We start from the raw sequence: 22258 nt of genomic DNA on the forward strand, positions 1-22258 counted from the left end.
AGTTTTCTGTTTCCTAATCTCATTGGGAAAACCAATATTTTATTCTGATTAATTATAATGTACTTTTTCAAATTTTTATCAGACATGATGAATTAAACCAACCGAACAAATCCTTTCAGTTGCCAGTCGTCGCCAACGTAAAAAATCACCCAAACACAAATGCTGTTTGTGTTGTGTGCTTCAATTTGCTTTATAACTACAATTATTTTTCTTTTTGTTGGAGAAGTCTCTTGTATTACTCCAAACAAAATACAATTATTTTCCTCTTATCAAGTGTTTTCTTTTTTGTCAAGCCAACCCAAAATACAATTAAAACCCTAATCAATGCTCGTCTAATTTCACTTGAGTGTTACTACTAACCAAGTATTACTATTTCTAGTAATTACATGTCCTATGAATTTTTAATTCATTTTCAGCCCACACACTATTATATATATACACGTCCTATGAAAATATTTTCACATATGTATATATAGGAAAATATTATCTTACTAGATAGTTCAGAATAGAAAGAAATAATATATAAATATATCTATATAATCAGGAAAGGCTCTGAGCACAAGCAAGCAAAGGAGGCCGCCTAGAGCCTCCAAACTTACAGGGTTTCCAGTTTGTATATATACATTACATAGCATGATACGTATACTACTATATATAAAATTAAAAAAAATAAAAATAAAAATAATACATAAAAATTATGTTAGCCCAAATTTATAAATAAACCCAATCCTAGACATGTATTTATAAAAAAAGCCCAAACACTATCATTAAACATAGAAACACACCCAAAATCAATAATTGTATATTTTTTGGGTGTGTTTATAAATGAGTTACACACATTGAGTGTGCCCCATGTAATGATGGGTTTTGGGTGTGTTTATAAAGTGTTTTGGGTATTGAGTTTTTTTATAATTTCAGCCTCCATTTTGGGTGTTTTAGTGAAACTCCTTAAAAGTTATGTTAAGCCCAATTATTCAATCCAAAATTAAGAAGAGCCTAGCTTGAAAAAGCCGCACTTATTCATTAAATTCATAGTCTAATCCAATTAACTTAGTTGAATAAAATTAAGAAATTACACACATTGAGCCCCATCTAACATGTTTAAACTCTGTAAATTTAAATAAACTTCTTAACAACAAACATTTTTTCGCTTTACCCTTTCTTTCTCAATGATACAATGAAGGCTGAAGTCCGAACTATTAAATATGTGCGCTGATTGGGGATTTCTTTTAGTTTTGAATTTCATGCTCTCTTTTTTTTTCATTTTTTTTTTGGGAAATTAGTCTAGAATTTACTTTGTCATTGTTGGACCTAATATTAGCTCCAGCAATCAAGCAGAGATAAAACTGATATTGGAAACTAGTAAATTGCCGGAAAAGCTGTCACCAAAAGGCAAAAGCATATTTGCATAAGCAGCTTGGATACAAAGCTCATCAAACGTTTACAAAAGCGAGCTGTTTAAGGAGTGAGAACTTTCATTTGCTTCAATATTGTTCTTGGTTTGGTGAGGCCCCTGAGCTTGTTCAGGATCCCCTCATTCAAGATTGTATCCCCACTTAATCTTCTATGCAATTGATCGTCTTTTCTCAACCAAAAAAAAAAAAAGAGTGAAAAGAAATATAATTGAATCTTACGTCATAAAAACCATATGGCTAAAACCATTATATTGAATGTAACTTCTCAAAGATTTACAATGCTCAGCAGTTTTTTTAACTAATACGAGGTACATAAGTACTTGTCTACCAAACTAAAAACTAATTGGCAGGCAACTTCTAGTATATACATCCATGACAATTAAGGGGATTTTGGTATAAGCCTTAAAAGGATATCTAAGAATAATTAAAACCCTGCGATTACGCATCAACATCAGGGCCAGGATATGCTGGTAGGCTCATAATCCGCTTGTCAACGACTGGGCCTCCCACCGTGAAGTGATATAAACTTTGGAAGTTTGATCCTTTCAACCCGAGCAGTTCATGCACTGCAACACAACAATACCATAAATTTTAATAAAACACATATGGCATATGCAAAGATGCCTTTAAAAGCATTCTTGCTTCACGTTTATAACTTGCAACAAGCGCACATGTTGGAATGATCTACTCTATTGTATCATCTTTAAAATTGTTTCAGAATCCTTTACAAGTTACAAGTACATACAGCACATAACCTAAGTAATTGAAAATACTATCTTAGGCCATCTCTATGATAGCTATGACTTATAAAAAGATGAGTGATTCAGCTACATGCATAATCAGATATAATTACAAATGTAGTTAAAAGCCTGAGCCTTCAAGGGAAACCAAACTTGCTTTATTTGAACAGACTGCCAACCCATATATATGTGAGTGTGACTGGCCAACCTGTTCCCCATAGTGTTCAGGTTTCACATATTTTGCATTATTTATTTTTAACAACTCTACCTTCAAAGTGTTGTGAAATGTATCCATTCTACACGCTTAGGATTGTTGAAGAAATAATTGGGAGGTGCTCTTAATCAGGCAGAGGCTGATGATTAGAGGAGTGAGTCAAGCTAGGGTGAATAGCAAAAAATTAGGTGACTTTGTCAGCACGTACTCATGAGAGTCATTCTAGGAAATAATTGAGAGCATCTTATCTTGAAGATGGAGTATTATGGGGCGGCCCAATGTGATTAGGAAATAGTTTACCACATTTCAAGATCAAATCAGCAGTAACTTGTCTGAATTTTATAGAACTCAAAGATGTTTATGGTGATAATTCAATGCATACTCTTTATTCATAGACATTATCAGTCTCAGACTGGGTGAACTGAATAAATTTCACCTATTCTCTCGTCCAAACTAATTTATTGATTATTTCAATCTTTTTGGCTAAATGTGTCTTGACTTTTTTGAAAGGATGACAAAAAGCCTTATTCTGAAATAGACAAGGCATACAGCTTAATGTGCAAAAGCATAGGCCTCGATGGAGTGGGCTTTGCCATATATAAATACAGATATGGTCATATTTATTACAATATATTTTGGTTAACAGCCTTCTACTGAGGCCAGTCATGCTTCAGTATATTAGGACCTGATTTAGCTGATGACTCTGATTTAACAAGTGATTATACATAGTGATCTTTTAATTATGACCTTAGACATTGAATTCTATTCAACATTCTTAAAGACTTGTTTATAGCACAAACTACCACAATTAATGTGGACGAGTGCACTAACAGTTTTGAAATCCACACAATTCAGTCCTTATGTCTAATGTACCATGTAATGTGATATTTCTATAGGATTGGGAATCATTACAAAAAGAAGGTGAGGGAAGAGATCATACCAGGATCATCAAAATAGCAACCAATTCCTGTTGCAGAAATGCCAACTGCATGCGCTTCAAGGTACAACACCTGCCCGAGTACTCCAGTCTCCCAAAACAGTCGAGGATACATCCACATATTTTTATCATGCAATAAAGGGTCAAAACAAGCCACCATACCAAGGCTGAAGCAACCATGACTTGCAATTTCCTGCATGTAGATGTATTCTTTTAGGAAGAGTTGGGATATCATATACACACACCTAAAGTGCCTAATTGGTAATTCTGTTTTCAGTAAGAAACAAAATAATTCTTCAAAGTAGAGGACCTAATTGAGGATTTGGGTAAAGTGGTTTTTCATTTGATGTCAAGATATATTAGTAGCCAGAGAAACAACTCAGACTTTGAGAATTACATTCCGACATATTTGTATGACACTTATTTGTAACATGTGACTTGAAGATTTTATTGCAAAAATAACACATTTTGGCATCATGTATGAAATAAGTTTGAAAATATTGTACAGTACCTTCAAATGCAGCAAAAGATAAATAAACATTCTTCCCCTAATATGCTAAAATAAAAGAATGAGCTTTTTTTTTTCTTCCTCCATCTGCAATATTCTATCAAAGTCTAAATGTTCACAATCACATGCATTGTTCAGCATCTGCCTCACAATTGCTTTCATATGCCATCCAGTTTTAAGCAATTCCACTTATATATGAAAATTAATAAAATTACCATTTACATTTTGACATACCTGATGGCACGAGAGCCTTTCAGCGAGAGTACGACAGTCAGTTCTATCAAGTTCATACAGAGGAAGATTTTCTGGGCAACCCTCTGGCTTCACCCACTTAAAGCCTGACCTCATGGATTTCTTGAGCTTATCCAAATGTTCTTCATTCCTAACCAAGAAATATAAACCCTGTGGCAACCCTTCCACCCTATGAACAAATAAAGCAGCATGGACCTCAGCATCCCATGGAAGACCCCTAAATGGCAATGCCAACGGCTTCTTCTGCTTCCCTCCATTTCGAGAACCCGAAGGAAGACAATGCAAAAGAATCTGATAAAATGTGTTTCTATCCATTGCAGTAACTCCATCCATATCAACTGCACTCCTACGCTTCCTAACAACTTCCCTAGCTGTAAAACCCTTATATGAACCTTCACTACAAATCCCACTACTCTGAAATGGATCAACCAAAAACGTATCACCTAAACTTATCTCTTTTTTCACAGCCTCTGCTGTTCTATATATTATATCCCAACAAATGTGCTCTTTACTAAGCAAATTTGGCTTTCCCTTCCACTCCAATTTGGAAAACTCAGATATTGCCAAACTCAATTGCTTATAGTTCATATCAAATTCACCAGCCCCATTAGGAAAAACCACAAGAATACAATCCGGATGCTCAAATTCCAACTCGGGAAACCGCCCTTTAACAGGTCGAGAGGGAATTTGAAATTTTGAGAACACTTCAAGCCCCATTAGCTTCTCCAAATCCTCATAACCCAATCCATCAAGAAGCTTCACATCCCAACCAAGCCCTGCTGCGGCCATGGAAACCGCAGCAATAGCGTGACCCACATCGTGATTGCAATACCGAAATGCGCGCTCTCCATATTTCCAGGCCTCGCGCCAAAAAATCGATGACAACCCAATGAGAAACGAGTCCTTGGGTAAGAAATTGGTGAAAACCCAAGATGGGATTTCAGCTCTAAGCTCCAAAGCATGCTCTTTTGGAGCGTAATGCGCTACGAAACTCGAATCAGACAACGATTCTATTGGGGGTGAAATGATATAGGCCTCAGTAGGGTGTAAATTACCACTGCTGGGATTGACTCTAAGCGACCAGGTTGAAAACCCAGTAGTTTTCCAAGCTGAGAGAGCTAAAGAATCGTAGAAAAACTGAGAAATGGTGGATTTGGATATGGGTTTTGGAGGAGGGAGATTCAGGAACAGAGAAGAATACAGAGGGTCTTGAGTGGAAGAAGAGTTGGAGTTTTGATTCTCTGTAGGGAAGTGCAGGAGAGGTAAGAGAGGAGCAGCGACGTACCTGCGAAAGGGGTTGGGCTGGTTGGCCCAGTCGAGGCCATGAGGGCCTCTGGCGTATTTGGTGAAATGATGCTTGGTCTGGTTGTGGTACTTGAGGACCTGCTGCAAAAGGAGCTCCTGGTCTTCTGGGTCTCGTGGGTGTTCTGGTTCTTTAGGGTTGGAAATTGAAGAAGGTGAAGGGGATGATGGATAAGAGGAGGAGAAGGACATGGTGGGGATTAAAAATTTGTTCTTGTTGGTGGTGGTGGTGATGATGAGGTTTGGGAAGAGAGAGGTGGATGGAAGAATGTAGAAGAGCGGAGAGTTTAGAGGGAAAGAGAGCCTTGTTGAAGGAAGTGGTGGCATCTTTGACAGTTTTGATTTCTCTTTTTTCTATAGAAAAATGGTCCTAATTCTTCTTCTAGGACCCTCCCTCCTCTTACTTTGGAAAGTGGATGGCCATAATTTTCTTGCTTTTTGTTGTTTTGTCTATTTCTTTTTCTGTCTTGGCTTATTTTCAAAAGAAAAACAAACACACAGAGACACCTGGTCTCACTTTTCTGCTACACACAGGTATGCATTATATATATTCTCATATTCTCATACCTTCTTCTATTAAATTTTCTATTTAGGATTTTTTAAATCCTTTTGGTCTTACGTGGGACCAATAAATTTCTAACATTACAATATTTATTTTTAAACTTAATTACAATTGACATGGTGATACGTACTAACATGTCAATCATGTTACAGTAACATTGTATAATCTTATTCCGAGGCAGAGGGGACAAGCTAACAAGAAGATGGAAATACTTTTGCTCATCACTTTAACTCTAAGGTGTATCATCACCACCTTTTTTAACACTAAACATGCGTCCATGGACCTAGCCAATAGTTAATTCTTTGCTTTGTATTTATGGAACCATAGTTACGCCCATGAACACATGTTAAGTGTTGAGAATGATGGTGATGGTATACTTTGGGTTAAAGTGGTGAACAAAAATACTCTCGAAGAAGATGAAAGTAGAATCTAAACTAATTGGTAATTGTTTCCGTAATTCTATTCTTTTAGGGAATATAATCGCTTTTATAAAAAGCAAAGGAATTGTATTCATAATTTTCAATTGCCTATATGAAAAAGCATTCGAGGTCAATTTTATACTACATACATACACTACTCAAAAAACCTATAAATTCATCTTGACTCTGTTCGGGTTTTGAATCATGTATGTTTTTTCATATAAACAATTGTGTTTGCGTATTAATTTTTCTTTAGTGATATTAAACGTTTGTTTTACCCAAAATCTCTGCCATATATTGCAAGTTGTTGTTATATTGATATCCGTAGTTTTTGGTATGTCAAATTACACGGCCTAGCGATTGATGCGTGTGGCATCAAAAATTCATGTTTGTGTATGACCTTGGATCCAATAACCTATTTTGTCTTCAAATTCATGTTGTTGACAGAAAAACGAATCATGATCATCCCTAAATTGAAGATAAAACACAAGTATGAATGAATATATCAATGCCAAAGTCGGTTTGCAGAAAAATTGTCAGTGAAGGCACTTGCCTCCACTTCTATACCCATGAAGGTTTCAAGTTGCGATGAAATCTTGTGTTGAAATGGGGCAAGTTGTTTGATAAAATGACTCAAAAAAGGCTGCGGGACAAAAGGGGCAAAGGAATTGACTTATGCTGCAGTTGGGCTTGAACAGTTGGTTTTTTAAGATACAATGATGTTATTTTGGGCCTGTTACTAAAAAAAATAAAAATTAAGAAAAGACTCCCAACTATTTTTTAATGGGGAAAAATTCTTCTTGTTCTTTCCGCTCACTATTCCCATTCTCTCTTTATGCCCTGCAATAGAGAAATTAGGTACAAAGTGTAAATTTTGTGTTTCATACTATTTGTGTATGGATATGTTTATATTTATCTTCATTATTATTCACTTGATATTAGGGTTTTCTTGCTCCAAAGAAGGAAAATTTATGAGTCCATACCTCCACAACACCACCCCCATGAGACACAAATCCACGTAGATGTTGGCATGCTCTTCAAGACATAGATGTTCATCCTTGTCTTGTTTTGTGAAATAAACTTTCTAGCAAGAATTGCACGTAAGCTGCCCGTCATAAACTCTTTTTTTTAACGTCTGCTCTCACCACGAGACACAAATTCATCATTTTTATGAAATTCCCTACCACAAAGGTAGTAGTGATATAGTTTAGAGTATGTGTGCTTTAATTCCACGTTTTCTTCGTTAAATTAAGGCATAAATACTTTGAACTATACTAATACTATCTTTGTAGCAGGAATTTGAAAAATAAAAGAATTTGTGTTTCATAGTGAGAGCAGACAAGACAAAAAGAAGAGTATAAAGGATAGCTTATGTGTAATTCTTACTAAAAAAATTTAAACAAGACAAGAATAAGATCGAACCCAACTTAAGGGCTGATCTGGCCTACATAGAAAGGGTAGGCTGGCCCTTTCGCATTGGTAGTGGGCTTAAAGACGCAGAGGACCTGATGGGCCAATGTTAGAACTTGGCCCACAATATATAAAAGGCTCACTGCTGTTCTGTTGAAGTGCGTGATGCACCGGTACCGCGCATTTTAACAGAATGTTCGGTACACGTCAGAAAAATACGCCTCGAAGTGCGTGGCGTGGCGTCAGTTTCCACTTTTTTGGCATTTGTTTGTTTGTCTGACGAAGGATTGATAGACAAGTGTGTGACTCGGCAAATCACCATGTTTTTTTTTATTCACGTCGTCACTTTTTCACGTTTTTGCCGACAATTCAACATTAATGATTTGCGCACCATCCAAATATGACATGATAGAATTTTATCTCATCATATTTTTCACGTTTTTGCCAATAATTCAACATTTACACATAATTCATGATACGACATGATAGAATTTGATAGCTCATCTTCAACCATTAGATCAAATTCTCTTATCTTCGTATCAATCCTTGGATCGAATTCTCTTATTTTCATCTTATCCCTTTAGTCTCATATCAGATATCATTAATTTTCTATAAATATCAAACCTATCTCTATCTTCACAATGACACATTACAGTTTTCCCACTGTTTGTATTTCAGGTCATTGACAGCTGAAGTCACTGGTGGTGTTGTTTCCGTTTCTTTTTCTCTCTTCCTGTTAATTTTCTCTCTGCTTTGATCATTTTCAAGTTTTTCTCAGTAAACCCACTCACTTCTTCTCAGCCTCTCTATCTCTCCGTCTCTGCTACTTGTTATCACCTTCAATTCTCGCTCGAGGTACAGAGACCACTCTGATTTCTCAACCACAAAACGATTATAAGTACATGGTTTTTGCGACTTAGAGAAATCAAGTGTTTTCTTTTCTTCTTCTGTAGTTTCAGCAATGTCAATAATTGGGCGCAGAGGAATTCATTTCTTGCGTAAACTCAGTGCTGAAAATGTTCCCAGTGATTTGATAGAGAAGGGTCAAAGCCGACTTATAGATGCTTCTCTCACTCTCATTCGTGAGAGCGCAAAGCTCAGGGTACCTATTTTCCTTGTTCGGTAGTGTTTCATTTTCGATTCATGTGGATTCTTGGACATGGAATTGGTTTTGGTGAAATGGGTTCTTTTTGTTTCTGTGTAGGGAGAGCTTGTGCGTGCTTTAGGAGGCTCTGTAGCATCCACTTCTCTTTTGGGTGTTCCTCTTGGACATAACTCGTCGTTTCTTCAAGGGCCTGCTTTTGCTCCTCCTCGGATTAGAGAGGCAATCTGGTGTGGTAGCACCAACTCAACAACTGAAGAAGGTATGTAATCATCTAAAAACTATTAAATCTTTCTTTGGCTCTCAACAAACATTCAATTTTTTTTATTTGATCAAGATAAGTCGGTTTTTTTTATTATTTAAAATTATCCCACAACCCAACAAGTGTTGTCACTTGAAATATAACATTGGTGGTCAATTCAGTTCCTCATCTTCTCAATCGTTTTATTAGCAGTTCATGTTATTAGTGAAACCAAACCAGTCTCAGAATTATCATCTATACATGTGTGTGCTCAGGTTGTTTAATGGGCACATTTTATATTCATGAAAGATCTGCAATTTAGTGAATTGCTTGTTGTTGATGACTTCTTTCATTTTTTCAAAATTTCATGTCATGGTGCATGAATTGAAGTCACTGAAACATGATGCTGGCAATGCAGGGAAAGAACTAAGAGACCCACGGGTGCTAACTGATGTTGGTGATATTCCTATCCAAGAAATTCGAGATTGTGGAGTCGAAGATGACAGACTGATGAATGTCGTAAGTGAGTCTGTCAAGCTAGTGATGGAACAGGTAGGTTGAAATTTCTAGAAGCTTCCAATTTAAAACTAATACAATGATTTATTTTAGGGGGAAAAAATGCAATTTTAGAAGATTTCAGTGGAAAAACTAATTCTGTTGTTCTGTTTCCAAAACTGTCCTTGTTCTGTTGGTAGAGTAACTTGGGGCACTGTTAAATGACTTGGTACACTTAAAGTCATGCCCAGTTCACTGAAAACTGGAGGAAGTTCTCCTTTTTAATCACTTATCTGCTGCAGGCTTATGATTATATCTCACCGGTTATGCACTTCTCTGTTTTGGTAGAGATAAAATGCTCAGCTAGCTTGATAACTCTGAGATCAGCTTTTGCCATTTGATTATGTTATTTTCTAAAATTTGAATTTTTTTACCTCAATTCACCAATTGTTGATAGATCCATGTTGTTTTTCCTTGTTTATATATCGTTAGTGGGACTTGATGTGTTTCAAAAGCTTTAGTTTATCATGCTGAAATGAGTTTGAGCAGCAATTAGTTGAACTACAATATGTTCTATTCATTTGCGCATGACATGTAGTCATATTCCTTTCATAACCTTGAATTTTTTATCAGTATGACACAATTGCTTGTAATATTCTTATACTTTGAAACTCAGCTTTTTTAGAAGTATACTTTGAAACTCAGCTTTTTTAGAAGTATACTTTGAAGCTGAGCTGGTACAATTCCTATTTTAAATTCTTAGATGTCGAGAAACCAGCCTGTAGTATGTACTATGATGCCATTTTCAGTCCTCAGATCCTATATTTCGTTTTCAATTAAAGACTTTGCTAGTTTAGTACAAACTGTTAAGACCTTTTCAGAAAATTTGATTATGACTGCACTAGGAATGGGAATCCTCTGCACTGATTAACAGTATCTATAACTACACTTCTTCAGAAATATTAAATTCTTCTCAACAAGATTCTAAATTTGAACCGTTCCTGAAATAATCATTAGTTCATTGGAATACTTTTGGTCAGTGTCGATTTTTTACCGAGAATTGTCATTTTTGTAAAATGTTAAATTCAGCATCTGCATTTGGCCAATTTCTCAAAACACTTATGTCATGTGGTTACTTTTCAAAAGACAGGAAAGTACTTCATTCGTTGAATTGCCAAATTTGTCAAACTAAAACCTCACAATTACCTTTCTTTACTGATGTTTTCAACTTCTATGAAAGGGGAAACCAGTTAGGACTTACCACTTTGTTGGAGATCCTCCTGCCAATTTGCGGGAATAATGTTTTACTAAGTGTCTAAGTTGTATAGAGGGTGTGAAAAATGGTGGAAAGGACCCTTAGTCATTGCATTTGTGGCAAAGGATTCCTCATAGTACCTCTGTTACCTTCATATTTGAGCCTTTACCTGCAATCCCAACTTTTTGTGTGCATGAATTTTTGAAACAGGGCAAAACATTCCACATTGAAATTCATACGGGCACACTTCATATCATTTTGAAATTCAAACTCAGAGTGGTATACTGTACTGTGATGCATTACTTTGAAGATGTCAAAGAAAATGAAAAGTTAGTTGCCATCAGTGGGCAGCTACAATGTTCTGATGTCTCAGTTATTTTGAATCTTCCATAAACCTAGCAGATATTTGGTTGAACTTCATTCTGGATAATTATCCGGGATATGTTCTTGTTTGTGCTAGTTGTTTCCTGGAAAGCTTCACAGATACTGAGAGTAAATGTTGTCCTTGGTTGGTTGCGACTTTTCATTCCAATGAATATATGTATACACCGGCTACCTTTTGGTTCTTTTTGGAAGCACCTAATCATTGTGGCCATGCCCTTTCAGGATCCACTGCGCCCATTAGTGTTAGGTGGTGACCACTCAATTTCTTATCCTGTTGTAAGAGCTGTCTCTGAGAAGCTTGGGGGACCTGTGGATATTCTTCATCTGGATGCCCATCCTGATATCTATGACGCCTTTGAAGGTAATGTATATTCACATGCGTCTTCTTTTGCTCGAATTATGGAAGGTGGTTATGCTCGGCGTCTTTTGCAGGTAAATTCTTGTTTGTAAATACACTATGTATATTTCTCATGGCTTGCTTTCCCACTTAATTAGGAAAAAAGTATTAGTCAAATAACAAATTGATGAATAGGGATTATTCACAAGCTTGTATATCTTTTTAGTTTCACATAACCTGGCTATCTATATGTATAATTGTTGATTTTCTGTAAAGCATATCATAGGATTTTGCCATCACTTGTGGGAAATTTTGTAAATATTCTCAGCTGATATTCGCACTTTTATCCCTGCATTCGAAGATTATAATCTTTGGTGCACAAGGAAGAGTGGCTCATGGACAATATTCAAATGAACGTAGCCCCTTCTTAATGGATAACAATTGTATATACCATAGAAGATTTTATAAGCATTTGGTATTTCTAATCTTGGCATCAGGTATGTAAAACCTTGTGCAAAATGCAAATAATGGATTAATCACCCTATGTGACTTTCAAATGTACTTATTGCATCTCTGATTAAGTATAAACTTCCACTTGAGCTTTGCCGTTAGCAAAAGTAGCATTTTAACGTTAGCAAAAGTAGCATTTTTAATGTTGTCCTCTGCCTAAAATATAGATGAAATCTTAGTTAATTCGAATGTGCTGTCACTTACTGTAACAAGTTTCATTCGACAAGTCTTTGTCATACTATGACCTATGCTACTTCTTTTTCTTCTCCTTTATATCTATTCATCATTAAACCTATTGTAGTTCTCATATGCTCTTGTGCTCTAATTAAGTTGAATGTCCTGTTTTAGTTGTCAGCATTTCAGTCAACTGATGATGTTGGTTGCTGAACTTTCAGGTTGGTATTAGATCAATCAACATAGAAGGGCGTGAACAAGGAAAACGATTTGGTGTTGAGCAATATGAAATGCGAACCTTTTCAAGAGACCGTCATTTTTTGGAAAACCTGGTCTCTCTCTCTCTCTCTCTCTCTCTCTCTCTCTCTCTCTGTGTCTGTCCCTGCCCCATGTGTATCTTTCTTTTTATATGTCTGCATGTACTTCTGGGAGTATTGAGAATAACAGTTAAGAAATTTTTCTTTGGCAGAAATTGGGGGAAGGTGTGAAGGGCGTGTACATCTCGATAGATGTAGATTGCCTTGATCCTGCATTCGCTCCTGGAGTGTCACACTTTGAGCCAGGGGGTCTCTCCTTCCGTGATGTTCTCAACATACTCCACAACCTTCAAGGCGACATTGTTGCTGCAGATGTCGTTGAATTCAATCCCCAGCGTGACACTGTTGATGGGATGACTGCAATGGTAGCTGCTAAGCTGGTGAGAGAGTTGGCTGCAAAGATATCAAAATGATAAAATTATCAGGTGCCTTCCCTTGGTATACCTGGAGACAAGACCTTCCAGCATAACACAGATTTTTGCAGTTTCATCATCTGAAAGTGTTAAAACATAGCTGCAGTATGTAACTGAGAATTCATTTCCAGCCTGATATTTCAGTGGGGGCATCGGTGTGCTTAATATGTATTAATTTGTTTAATGAGAATAACTTGCAGAACTTGGTTTATTTTCAGTAGTACTAATTGTAAATTAATATAAATTACAGTTTATCTAAACAACCTTTATCAAATCTCAAATTCTAGTATAATAAGACATATTTACTTACATATGTGAACCAAAAAATTCTTCAAGATCGAAAAAGTAAATTCTAGACTTTTCCCCAAAAAAAAAAAAAATTAGAGAGCATGAAATTCAAAACTAAAAGAAAGAATAATGCTACTCTTACCACATTTGTATACCACATTCTTATATCATCTTATGTAGAAGTTGAGGTGAACAACCACACTAATTAAAATTATTTAATATTTTCTTTTCTTTTATGATTTATTCCAGTATTTGTTTTTCAAATTGTCATAATTAAAATACACTTCATTGATTTAATTGATGTGGTAATATAATATGGACATGCCACATCATGTGGTATAGAAATATGGGATAAAAATGTGGTAAGTGTAATTTTGTAATTTCATTTAACTTGGTTAATTACTATGAATTTAATGAAAAAGTGGGCCTAACATAATTTTTATGTATAATTTTGTTTTTGCTTGCTTGTGCTCAGAGCCTACCCGAATTATTTATATATATATTTTTCTTTTTATTGTGAACTCTTTATTAAGATAATATTTTCATAGGACATGTTATTAGAAATGGTAATACTTGGTTTAGTAGTAACACTCAAGTGAAATTAGACGAGCATTGATTAAAAAAATTTCATTTGGGTTGGCTCGACCAAAAAGAAACGTGGCACAAAAAAGAAAAAAAAAACTTGATAAGAGGAAAAGAATTAATTTGCCCAATGAGATTAGGAAACTATATACACATATATATATAGCGTGAGGCTTTGGTGAACACTAGCTACTGTGATTTAGGGTTTCCAAATTTTGCTATAATCTTTTCTCTTTTAGACAAGATGAAGTATGTTATTGATCAGGCTTTCAAGGAACATTGATGCGAGCTTGTTGACGACTATGGTGGCCTCGCATTAGCAAGATTGGGATGATGAAGACAAGTTGGAGTGTAGTAAGCGAAAACTTCACCAAGGCTATCAAGAGTATCAAAACGAGGTCGGGTTTTGAAAAAGAACAAGTTGTTGACCAGTTCGAGGAGGTGCCGAGCCTTCTAAACGTTTTTTATTGTCTAGTTTATTCAATTCATTCATTAATTGTGATCAAATGTAACACGAAAACTATTATCCAAATTTTCAAATGGCATAAATGCATACACTAATCAATTTGTGGTATTGAAAACAATTCAACTAGTTTTTGCCTTGAATCATCATCATGGCTTCCCATTTTGGGGCATATTATCTAAATTGTTTTGATGCCCAAATTAATGCATACACTAATCACTAAGCCTAAATAAACAAACAACCCACTTTGTAACTAATTATGCTTCCTCACAAATCATAAATTTAGTAAGTAAGGCCAAGCCTCCTCTTAAAATTCACTTTTCCACATGATGACCATGTGTATTATCTCAATTCGAATTCACGTGTGGGTTCACGCCCCTCTCCCTATTCCTCATATACAATATACTATGTGGTCAATTGAGCCCAGATTTTTTGTGTGCTCCTAAGTAGTCATGACTTCAAATCCCTATGATACTGTGTGTGTGAGTTTTCTCCCTTTACCCTGCTTAACTTTAAACAAAAAAAAAAAAGAAAAAAAGAAAAAAAGATTGAGTTAAAAGGAGGATAAAGCAACGGGTTATGAGTGTAAAAGCCATGGTTTTACTACTAAATTTTGATTGGATAAAAAATAATGGGTATTAAGCTACTAACAATATCTAAAGGGTTTTACACGAGAATCAGGTTGTTTGTTCAATCATAGCCATCTTACTAGCTTATAAATAACATGAGAATCAGGTTGTTTGTTCAATCATAATCAGTGAATAGAAATTACTTGTTCATTGATGAGTCGATTTTATATTATATATTTAACCTCATTCTTAGTATATTTTGGTTAATACTTTGGAAGAATTTTGATACTTTGAATTATATTTCCAATATAGGACTTTCGACTTCCTCTGGAGCAAAACATAATCAAATGAACGAATTTTGGAGTAATTCCAGTTGGAGGACGTACGTGAGTTACTTAACTTGATTGTATCAAAATATCAGACTTTTTCACTAAGCGATGATTTCCTTGTGAATAAATGAAGGAGCGATATGCAATGCTGGAATAGTGACGTTTTGGGCTTGTATTGCGTTTTTGGAGCCCAAGATGACCTCAGATGGGTTCGAGGCCTTCTGGAGAAGTGTTCGGAATATTTTTATCTTTAAAATGAGCTATCTTGGACCAGATTTGGAGGAGATTTGAGACCAAAACGTGGCTGGGCATATTGTTGGCAGATTCTCCTAATCCAATTTGGACTTTATTTCCTAGTCTTATTTTATTTTAACTTAGTTTCCTTGTGGGGATTAGGTAGCTAGGTTTTAGGATATATTTAAGCTCCTTTTCACAGAAATTTAGGAACTCCCTTTTGACTTCTTTTTGGCTTTTGGAACAATTGCTAGGATTTTGGATTTTCACGACTTTCAGGTTCATTCTTATTCTTCTTAATGATATTTTCTTGGATTTCAATTATGAGTATGCGTAACTAAATCCCTTTTGCTAGGGCGAGGCCGTAAGCCTTAGCATGAATATGTAGTTTTATTAATTTGCTTATGAATGGATGCATGTTTACTTTGAATTATTAATCACTGTGTTTAAAACTATCTATCTATTTTAATGACTGATCACTATTAGGATATGTAGACAAGTAATTTGATGCAATTTCTGTTGGAACATCACCCTGAAATTGAGGAGGGCTTCTTGTGATTAGTAATTGTAAGTTCACTTAAGGTGAACATCACGCTCTTAAGGGTTGCATGGTTTTTCAAAGGGTTTTCACAAAGCTTAATGAGTCTTGCATGTTTATATTTGATCTTAACATCACGGAAGGATTGCATGTTAGATATACATTTTCGCTTGAACATCACAAGGAAAATATGCATTAGGAAAACCTAACCTTCAAAGCATATATGTGGGAATTCATAAGTAATTGATAGAATTTCATAGGATTGCGACGGTGTTGGCTAAATCCTAGTTTTCTCTAAATTGTTAGTCTTTAAAAAGAAATCGTTTTTCTTCTTTGATGTTATTATTTCCCAACTTTCAGATTTCTTTTACTGTTAGTTTAATCTTTTCAAATTCATAAACTTCAAATCTTTGATAAAATCTATTTTAGTTATTAATTAAGAGTTAATTTAATTACAGATTAGTCAAACAATCTTTGGCGACAACGACCTTGCATGAATATTTATACTACAATTACCTTGTATTCTTGCAAGTATTTTCAGTGATTTTAACCATGTTTGCGCAGGTAATAAAAATCCTATCATTCATATCAGAAAGAATTAACCATGTATGCTCGTCGAGAAGCACTTGCTCCTAGAAGAAAAAGAATGACAATAGGGCAAAGACTAAGCAGCATCCATGCGCTCATCTTGTTATCCTTCCTGGGGATGACGTTTGTGGCAATGCTGTATTTAATTTTCGGATTAATTCACTCTTTGATTTTTACCTAATGATGAGCAAGGTATCGGCTATTGCATCAGCTGGTCTAGTTTTATTTTCAGTTTTCAGAGTTGGTTAGGTTTGTTGGACCTTTATATTGTACATTTTTTGGGCTGCCTCTTGGTTTATTTGGTTTTAATAAATTTACTTTTTTTTAAATTACTTTTTAATTGAAAGACATTTGTGGCGTTTCTCATCCTAAGGTTAGAGCCATTATCTTATAATATTTGAATACTGTTATGTGATATAACTTGTGATAATGCAAGTGGATTAATTACCCATAAATTTATGTCCAGTACAAATACTTGGTTCTATCCATAGGTTATAAATTCATAACTCCAACTCCACCACTTACACTTTATTTTTTATAAAGACAAAGAAAAGGAAAATAGAAAAGAAAAAAAAAATTCACCAATTTTGATAAAAAGGTAGACAGAGTGTTTTCTAGGGCAAAAAAAAAATATACAAATTTATAAATAAACCCAATCCTAGACATGTATTTATAAAAAAACCCAAGCACTATTTAAACATAGAAACACACCTAAAATCAACCCCAAAGTCAACTTTTTGGGTGTGTTTATAAATGAGTTTTGAGTGTGTGTAATGATGGGTTTTGGGTGTGTTTATATGTTTAAATAGTGTTTGAGTTTTTTTATAATTTCAACCCCTATTTTGGGTGTTTTAGTGAAACTCCCTTAATTTAATGATGGTTATCAAAGAGTTATTTTTAGGTCACTAATTAAAGGAGACTCATTAGTTGATACTATAAAATACAAGTAGTAACACTCAAGTGAAATAAGACATGCATTGTCAATAAAGATTGGTTCAATTGGTAAAGTCCTTGCACTGTGTGTAGCCTCACCAGTGTTTGAGTCTCGTTGCCAACAGATCCTTGTAGGTATGCGATCAGTAATTTCCTATATAAATCCATATAAGTAGCAGCTGACAGTTGGGTGCCACAAATAACTCTTTCCAGCTCAAGATTGTGAGTCTATCCGGATGCTGGTGGTGAGAGTAGCTAATCTCCCTTAAATTTTATTTTTTTAAATTTTTTTAAAAAAAAAGTGCATTGATTTCGAAATAAATAAATAAATAAAAAAGACGCGCATTGATTTTTCATGTGGTTGGCTTGACAAAAAAGAAACCTGGCACAACAAAAAACTAAGAAAAAGAACAATCATAAAAGAGGAAAATAATTAATTTTTTCGGTATGGAAAGAAATTAATTCGAGTTCCGATGCTCCAACTTCTCTTATCATAAAGCAAAATGAAACACACAAGTGGATGTTTTGGTCCAAGTAAAATCAAGTGAGTACGTTTGAGCCATTTTTTCCACTTGATTTTCTCTCTGTTTTGATCATTTTCAAGTTTTTCTCACTTCTTCACAGCCTCTCTGTTTCTCTGATTTCTCAACCACAAAATGAATATTAGTACATGGGTTTTTGTGACAGCAATGTCAATCCGAGTTTAGCTGCTTCTCTCACTCTCATTCGTGAGAGGGCACAGCTCAAGGTACCTAATTTTTGGTTCATGTAGATTTTTTGGACTTGGAATTGGTTTTGGTGAAATGGGTTCTTTTTGTTTCTGTGTAGGGGGAACTTGTGCGTGCTTTAGGAGGCGTTCCTCCTCAGATTAGAGAGGCTATCTTGTGTGGTAGCACCAAGTCAACAACTGAAGAAGGTATCTAATTATCTAAAATAATACTAAATCTTTGGTTCAATTTTGAAGCAATTATTTATCTGTAGCAGTAGTTTTTTTTCAATTTTTGAAGCAATTATTTATCGGCTACATATATTTTTTGGATATTTTGGAAGAACCTTTATATTGTGTCCATGCGAGTTCAGGATCTACTGCACCTATTAGTGTTAGGTGGCGACCGCTTTCTTATCCTGCTGTAAGAAAGCCTTTGAAAGGTAATGAATATTCACATACAGGTAAATTCTTATCTGTAAATACAGTTTCAACTTAGATAGGAAATGGATATTAGTCCAAATTCATGAAAGGAAATGATATATGTTTTAGTTTCACTTATGTATGTATGTATCTATCTATATGTTTTAGTCCAAATTCTACATCCATCTATTTGTATCATTGCTGATTTTCCCTAATTATTTTTGTTTCTGTGTAGGGAGAACTTGTGCGTGCTTTAGGAAGCGCTGTAGCATCCACTTCTCTTTTGGGTGTTCCTCTTGGACATAACTCATCGTTTCTTCAAGGGCCTACTATACTGAGAGTAAAGGTGGTATACTATACGATGAATATAAGCATTTTTCTGATTTAGTCTTTCTAATATTGGCATTAAGTTTTGGCTTTGTCACCTTATATAACTTTCCATACATAGTTAATGCGTCTCTGATTCTCAAGTATAAACTTCCACATGAGCTTTGGCGTTAGCAAAAGTAGCACTTTTTCTGTTGGCCTCTGTCTAAAATAATATAGATGAATCTTAGATAGTGCGAGTGTGTTGTCACTTACTATAACAAGTTCCATTCGACATGTATTTGTCATGCTAGTTATATGCTAATTTTTTTTTTCTTCTCCTTTATATCTATTTAGCATTCAACCCAATCTAGTTCTCATATGCTAATTAAGTTGAATGTCCTGTTTTATTTTGCTATGCAGCATTAACAGTCAACCTGATCAACTTGGTTTGCTGAACTTTCAGGTTGGTATTAGATCAATCAACAAGGGAGGGCCTGAACAAGGAAAACGATCTGGTCTCTATCTCTCCGTCTCTGTTTCTCTCTTTTGTTCCTCCTTACTTTCCTATGCATATCCATCACTATTTGTGCGTCTTATAATTTTGACAAATAAGCAAATCATGAAACCATACAATCAAGGTCTGATAATTGCATAGCATCCATATTGAGAGTGACAATTGCATGGCATCCATACTGAAAGTAACTCTTAAGAATTTTGTGTGTGACAGAAATTAAGGAAAGGTGTGAAGGCGTGTACATCTAGATAGATGTAGATGAGCCAGGGGGTCTCTCCTTCCGTGATGTTCTCAACATACTCCACAGCCTCCAAGGCGACGTTTTTGCCTTCAGATGTCCTTGAATTCAACCCGCAGCGCGACACTGTTGATGGGATGACTGCAATGGTAGCTGCTAAGCTGGTGATAGAGTTGACTGCAAAGATATAAAAATGATAAAATTATCGTATGTGCCTGCGTTTGGTACACCTGGATAGTAAATTATCTTGTACCTGCATAACACAGGATTCTTGCAGTTTCATTATCTGAAAGTGTTAAACATATAGCTGCAGTATGTAACTGAGAATTCATTTCCAGTTTCATTATCTTGGAAAAAGGAATTTTAAGAGGAGGCTTGCCCTTAATTACTAAATTGGTGATTTGTCAGGAAGCTTAATTCCTTCTCCTGTTGTAAGAGCTGTCTCCGAGACGCTTGGGGGACCTGTGGATATTCTTCATCTGGATGCCCATCCTGATACCTATAAAGCCTTTGAAGGCAATGAATATTCACACGCATCTTCTTTTGCTCGAATATGGAAGGTGGTTATGCTCGGCGGCTTTTGCAGGTAAATTCTTATCTGTAAATACACCGTATGTATATTCCTCATGGCTTTCTTTCCCCGCTTAATTAGGAAATAAATATTAGTCAAATAACAAATTGATGAAAAGGGATTATTAACAACCTTGTATATCTTTTTAGTTTCACAAAACCTGGCTATCTATATGTATCATTGTTGATTTTCTGTAAAGCGTCTCATGGGAAAATTTGTAAATATTCTCAGCTGATAATGTTATATACCATAGAAGATTTTATAAGCATTTGGTATTTCTAATCTTGGCATCAGGTATGTAAAACCTTATTCAAAATTCAAATAATGGATTAATCACCTTATATGACTTTCAAATATGTTATTGTATCTCTGATTAAGTTTAAACTTCCACTTGAGCTTTGCCGTTAGCAAAAGTAGCACTTTTTATTTGGCCTCTGCCTAAAATATGGATGAAATCTTAGTTAATATGAGTGTGCTGTCGCTTACTACAGCAAGTTTCATTCGACATGTCTTTGTCATCCTATGACCTATGCTACTTTTTTCTTTTTCTTCTCCTTTATATCTATTCAGCATTTAACCTAATGTAGTTCTCATATGTTCTTGCGCTGTAAGTAAGTTGAATGTCCTGTTTTAGTTGTCAACCAGCATTTCAGCCAGCCTGCTGAATTTGGTTGCGGAATTTTTAGGTTGGTATTAGATCAATCAACAAAGAAGGGCGTGAACAAGGAAAATGATTTGGCGTTGAACAATATGAAATGCGAACCTTTTCACGAGATCGTCATTTTTTGGAAATGCTGGTCTCTCTTCTCCCTCCCTCCGTCCCTGTCCCATGTGTATGTGTTTATATTTCTGCATGTACTTATAACAGTACTGAGAGTAACTCTTAAGAAATTTGTGTTTGACAGAATAGGGGAAGGTGTGAAGGGCGTGTACATCTTGATAGATGTAGATTGCCTTGATCCTGCATTTGCTCCCGGAGTGTCACACATTGAGCCTGGGGTCTTTCCTTCCGTGATGTTCTCAACATATTCCACAGCCTCCAAGGCGACGTTGTTGCTGCAGATGTCATTGAATTCAACCCGCAGCGCGACACTGTTGATGGGATGACTGCAATGGTAGCAGCTAAGCTTGTGAGAGAGTTGACTGCGAAGATATCAAAATGAGAAATTATCATGTGCCTTCCTTTGGTACACCTGGAGACTAAACCCAAAAATTCTTCAAGACTAATTTCTGAAAAATGAAAAAGTAAATTCTAGACTAATTTCCCAAAAAAAAAAAGAGCAAGAAATTTAAAACTAAAAGAAATCCATATTTAGTATTTAATAGAAAACTAAAAGAAACTTGGCACAAAAAAAAAAAAACTTAATAAGAGGAAAATAATTGTATTTTGTTTCGGGTAATCCAAGAGAGTTTCTAAATAACTCCAACTTCTTGAAGCACAAAACACAAAGATGGGCCATTTGCGTTTGGGGACAGTGGCAAGTTAGGGTTAGAAAGTGCAATAGAATTAATTAGAATAAAATATTGGTTTTCCAAATGAGATTAGGAAACAGAAAACTATAAATACATATGTAGCCTGAGCCTTTTGTATACACTAGCTACTGTGATTTGGGGTTTCCAAAATTCCCTACAATCTCTTCTCTTTCAAACGATCGAGACCCTTCACTTCGCTGGCTACTTTCTCTTTCACTTCGCTAGCTACTTTCTCTTTCAGACAAGATAAAGCTATGAAGGAACTGTAAAATTGTAATCAAAGGAAGAATATTTGATTACTTGATCGTTTTCTCTTTACAGTGTCAAGGGTATCTATACCCAAATTTCCTATACAATCAAGAGACTAATAAAGGAAAGTAAATCATGTACAATCAATTACATATAATCTGGCTAATCACTCAATCCCAAATATATTGGGATTTAGTTGACTTCTCAACACTCCCCCTCAAGATAGATGTAGATTGTTATCACCTTGATATTCAAGAAAGAGAT

General features: G+C 35.3%; 2 protein-coding genes and 1 pseudogene across 3 annotated transcripts; 2 read left to right on the top strand and 1 right to left on the bottom strand.

The window, feature by feature from the left end:
• Nucleotides 1-1630: 1630 nt before the first annotated feature.
• On the bottom strand, nucleotides 1631-5792 carry LOC103331743 (nitroreductase family protein). The gene is made up of 3 exons (XM_008234393.2): nucleotides 4049-5792; nucleotides 3310-3499; nucleotides 1631-1981 (listed from the first exon to the last, which is right to left on the bottom strand). The coding sequence occupies exons 1-3, from the start codon at nucleotides 5693-5695 to the stop codon at nucleotides 1854-1856; spliced, it is 1965 nt and encodes a 654-aa protein (XP_008232615.2). The 5' UTR covers nucleotides 5696-5792; the 3' UTR covers nucleotides 1631-1853.
• Nucleotides 5793-8309: 2517 nt separating this feature from the next.
• Nucleotides 8310-13198, top strand: LOC103331744 (arginase 1, mitochondrial). The gene is made up of 7 exons (XM_008234394.2): nucleotides 8310-8614; nucleotides 8713-8861; nucleotides 8964-9123; nucleotides 9521-9654; nucleotides 11459-11668; nucleotides 12479-12589; nucleotides 12727-13198. The coding sequence occupies exons 2-7, from the start codon at nucleotides 8721-8723 to the stop codon at nucleotides 12985-12987; spliced, it is 1017 nt and encodes a 338-aa protein (XP_008232616.1). The 5' UTR covers nucleotides 8310-8614; nucleotides 8713-8720; the 3' UTR covers nucleotides 12988-13198.
• A 4983-nt stretch (nucleotides 13199-18181) lies between these two features.
• On the top strand, nucleotides 18182-21550 carry LOC103331765 (arginase 1, mitochondrial-like; annotated as a pseudogene). Its single transcript, XR_016126996.1, has 7 exons — nucleotides 18182-18259; nucleotides 18362-18427; nucleotides 18876-18986; nucleotides 19413-19603; nucleotides 20009-20013; nucleotides 20110-20287; nucleotides 20959-21550. The product of XR_016126996.1 is annotated as an arginase 1, mitochondrial-like (transcript).
• The last annotated feature ends 708 nt before the right edge of the window (nucleotides 21551-22258 follow it).

This window comes from Prunus mume, linkage group LG5 (assembly GCF_029339155.1).
Source record: "Prunus mume cultivar Tortuosa linkage group LG5, ASM2933915v1, whole genome shotgun sequence".
NCBI classification, from domain to species: domain Eukaryota; kingdom Viridiplantae; phylum Streptophyta; class Magnoliopsida; order Rosales; family Rosaceae; genus Prunus; species Prunus mume.

Bases quoted from the DNA above. Each gene is read 5' to 3' on its own strand.
- LOC103331743 (XM_008234393.2), bottom strand. From the start codon at position 5,695: ATGCCACCACTTCCTTCAACAAGGCTCTCTTTCCCTCTAAACTCTCCG. The intron at 3,500-4,048 runs GTATGTCAAAAT...ATCTACATGCAG, and splicing joins AAAGGCTCTCGTGCCATCAG to GAAATTGCAAGTCATGGTTG. The intron at 1,982-3,309 runs GTATGATCTCTT...GTTGTGTTGCAG, and splicing joins TTGCTATTTTGATGATCCTG to TGCATGAACTGCTCGGGTTG.
- LOC103331744 (XM_008234394.2), top strand. From the start codon at position 8,721: ATGTCAATAATTGGGCGCAGAGGAATTCATTTCTTGCGTAAACTCAGT. The intron at 9,124-9,520 runs GTATGTAATCAT...CTGGCAATGCAG, and splicing joins CAACTCAACAACTGAAGAAG to GGAAAGAACTAAGAGACCCA. The intron at 9,655-11,458 runs GTAGGTTGAAAT...ATGCCCTTTCAG, and splicing joins TCAAGCTAGTGATGGAACAG to GATCCACTGCGCCCATTAGT.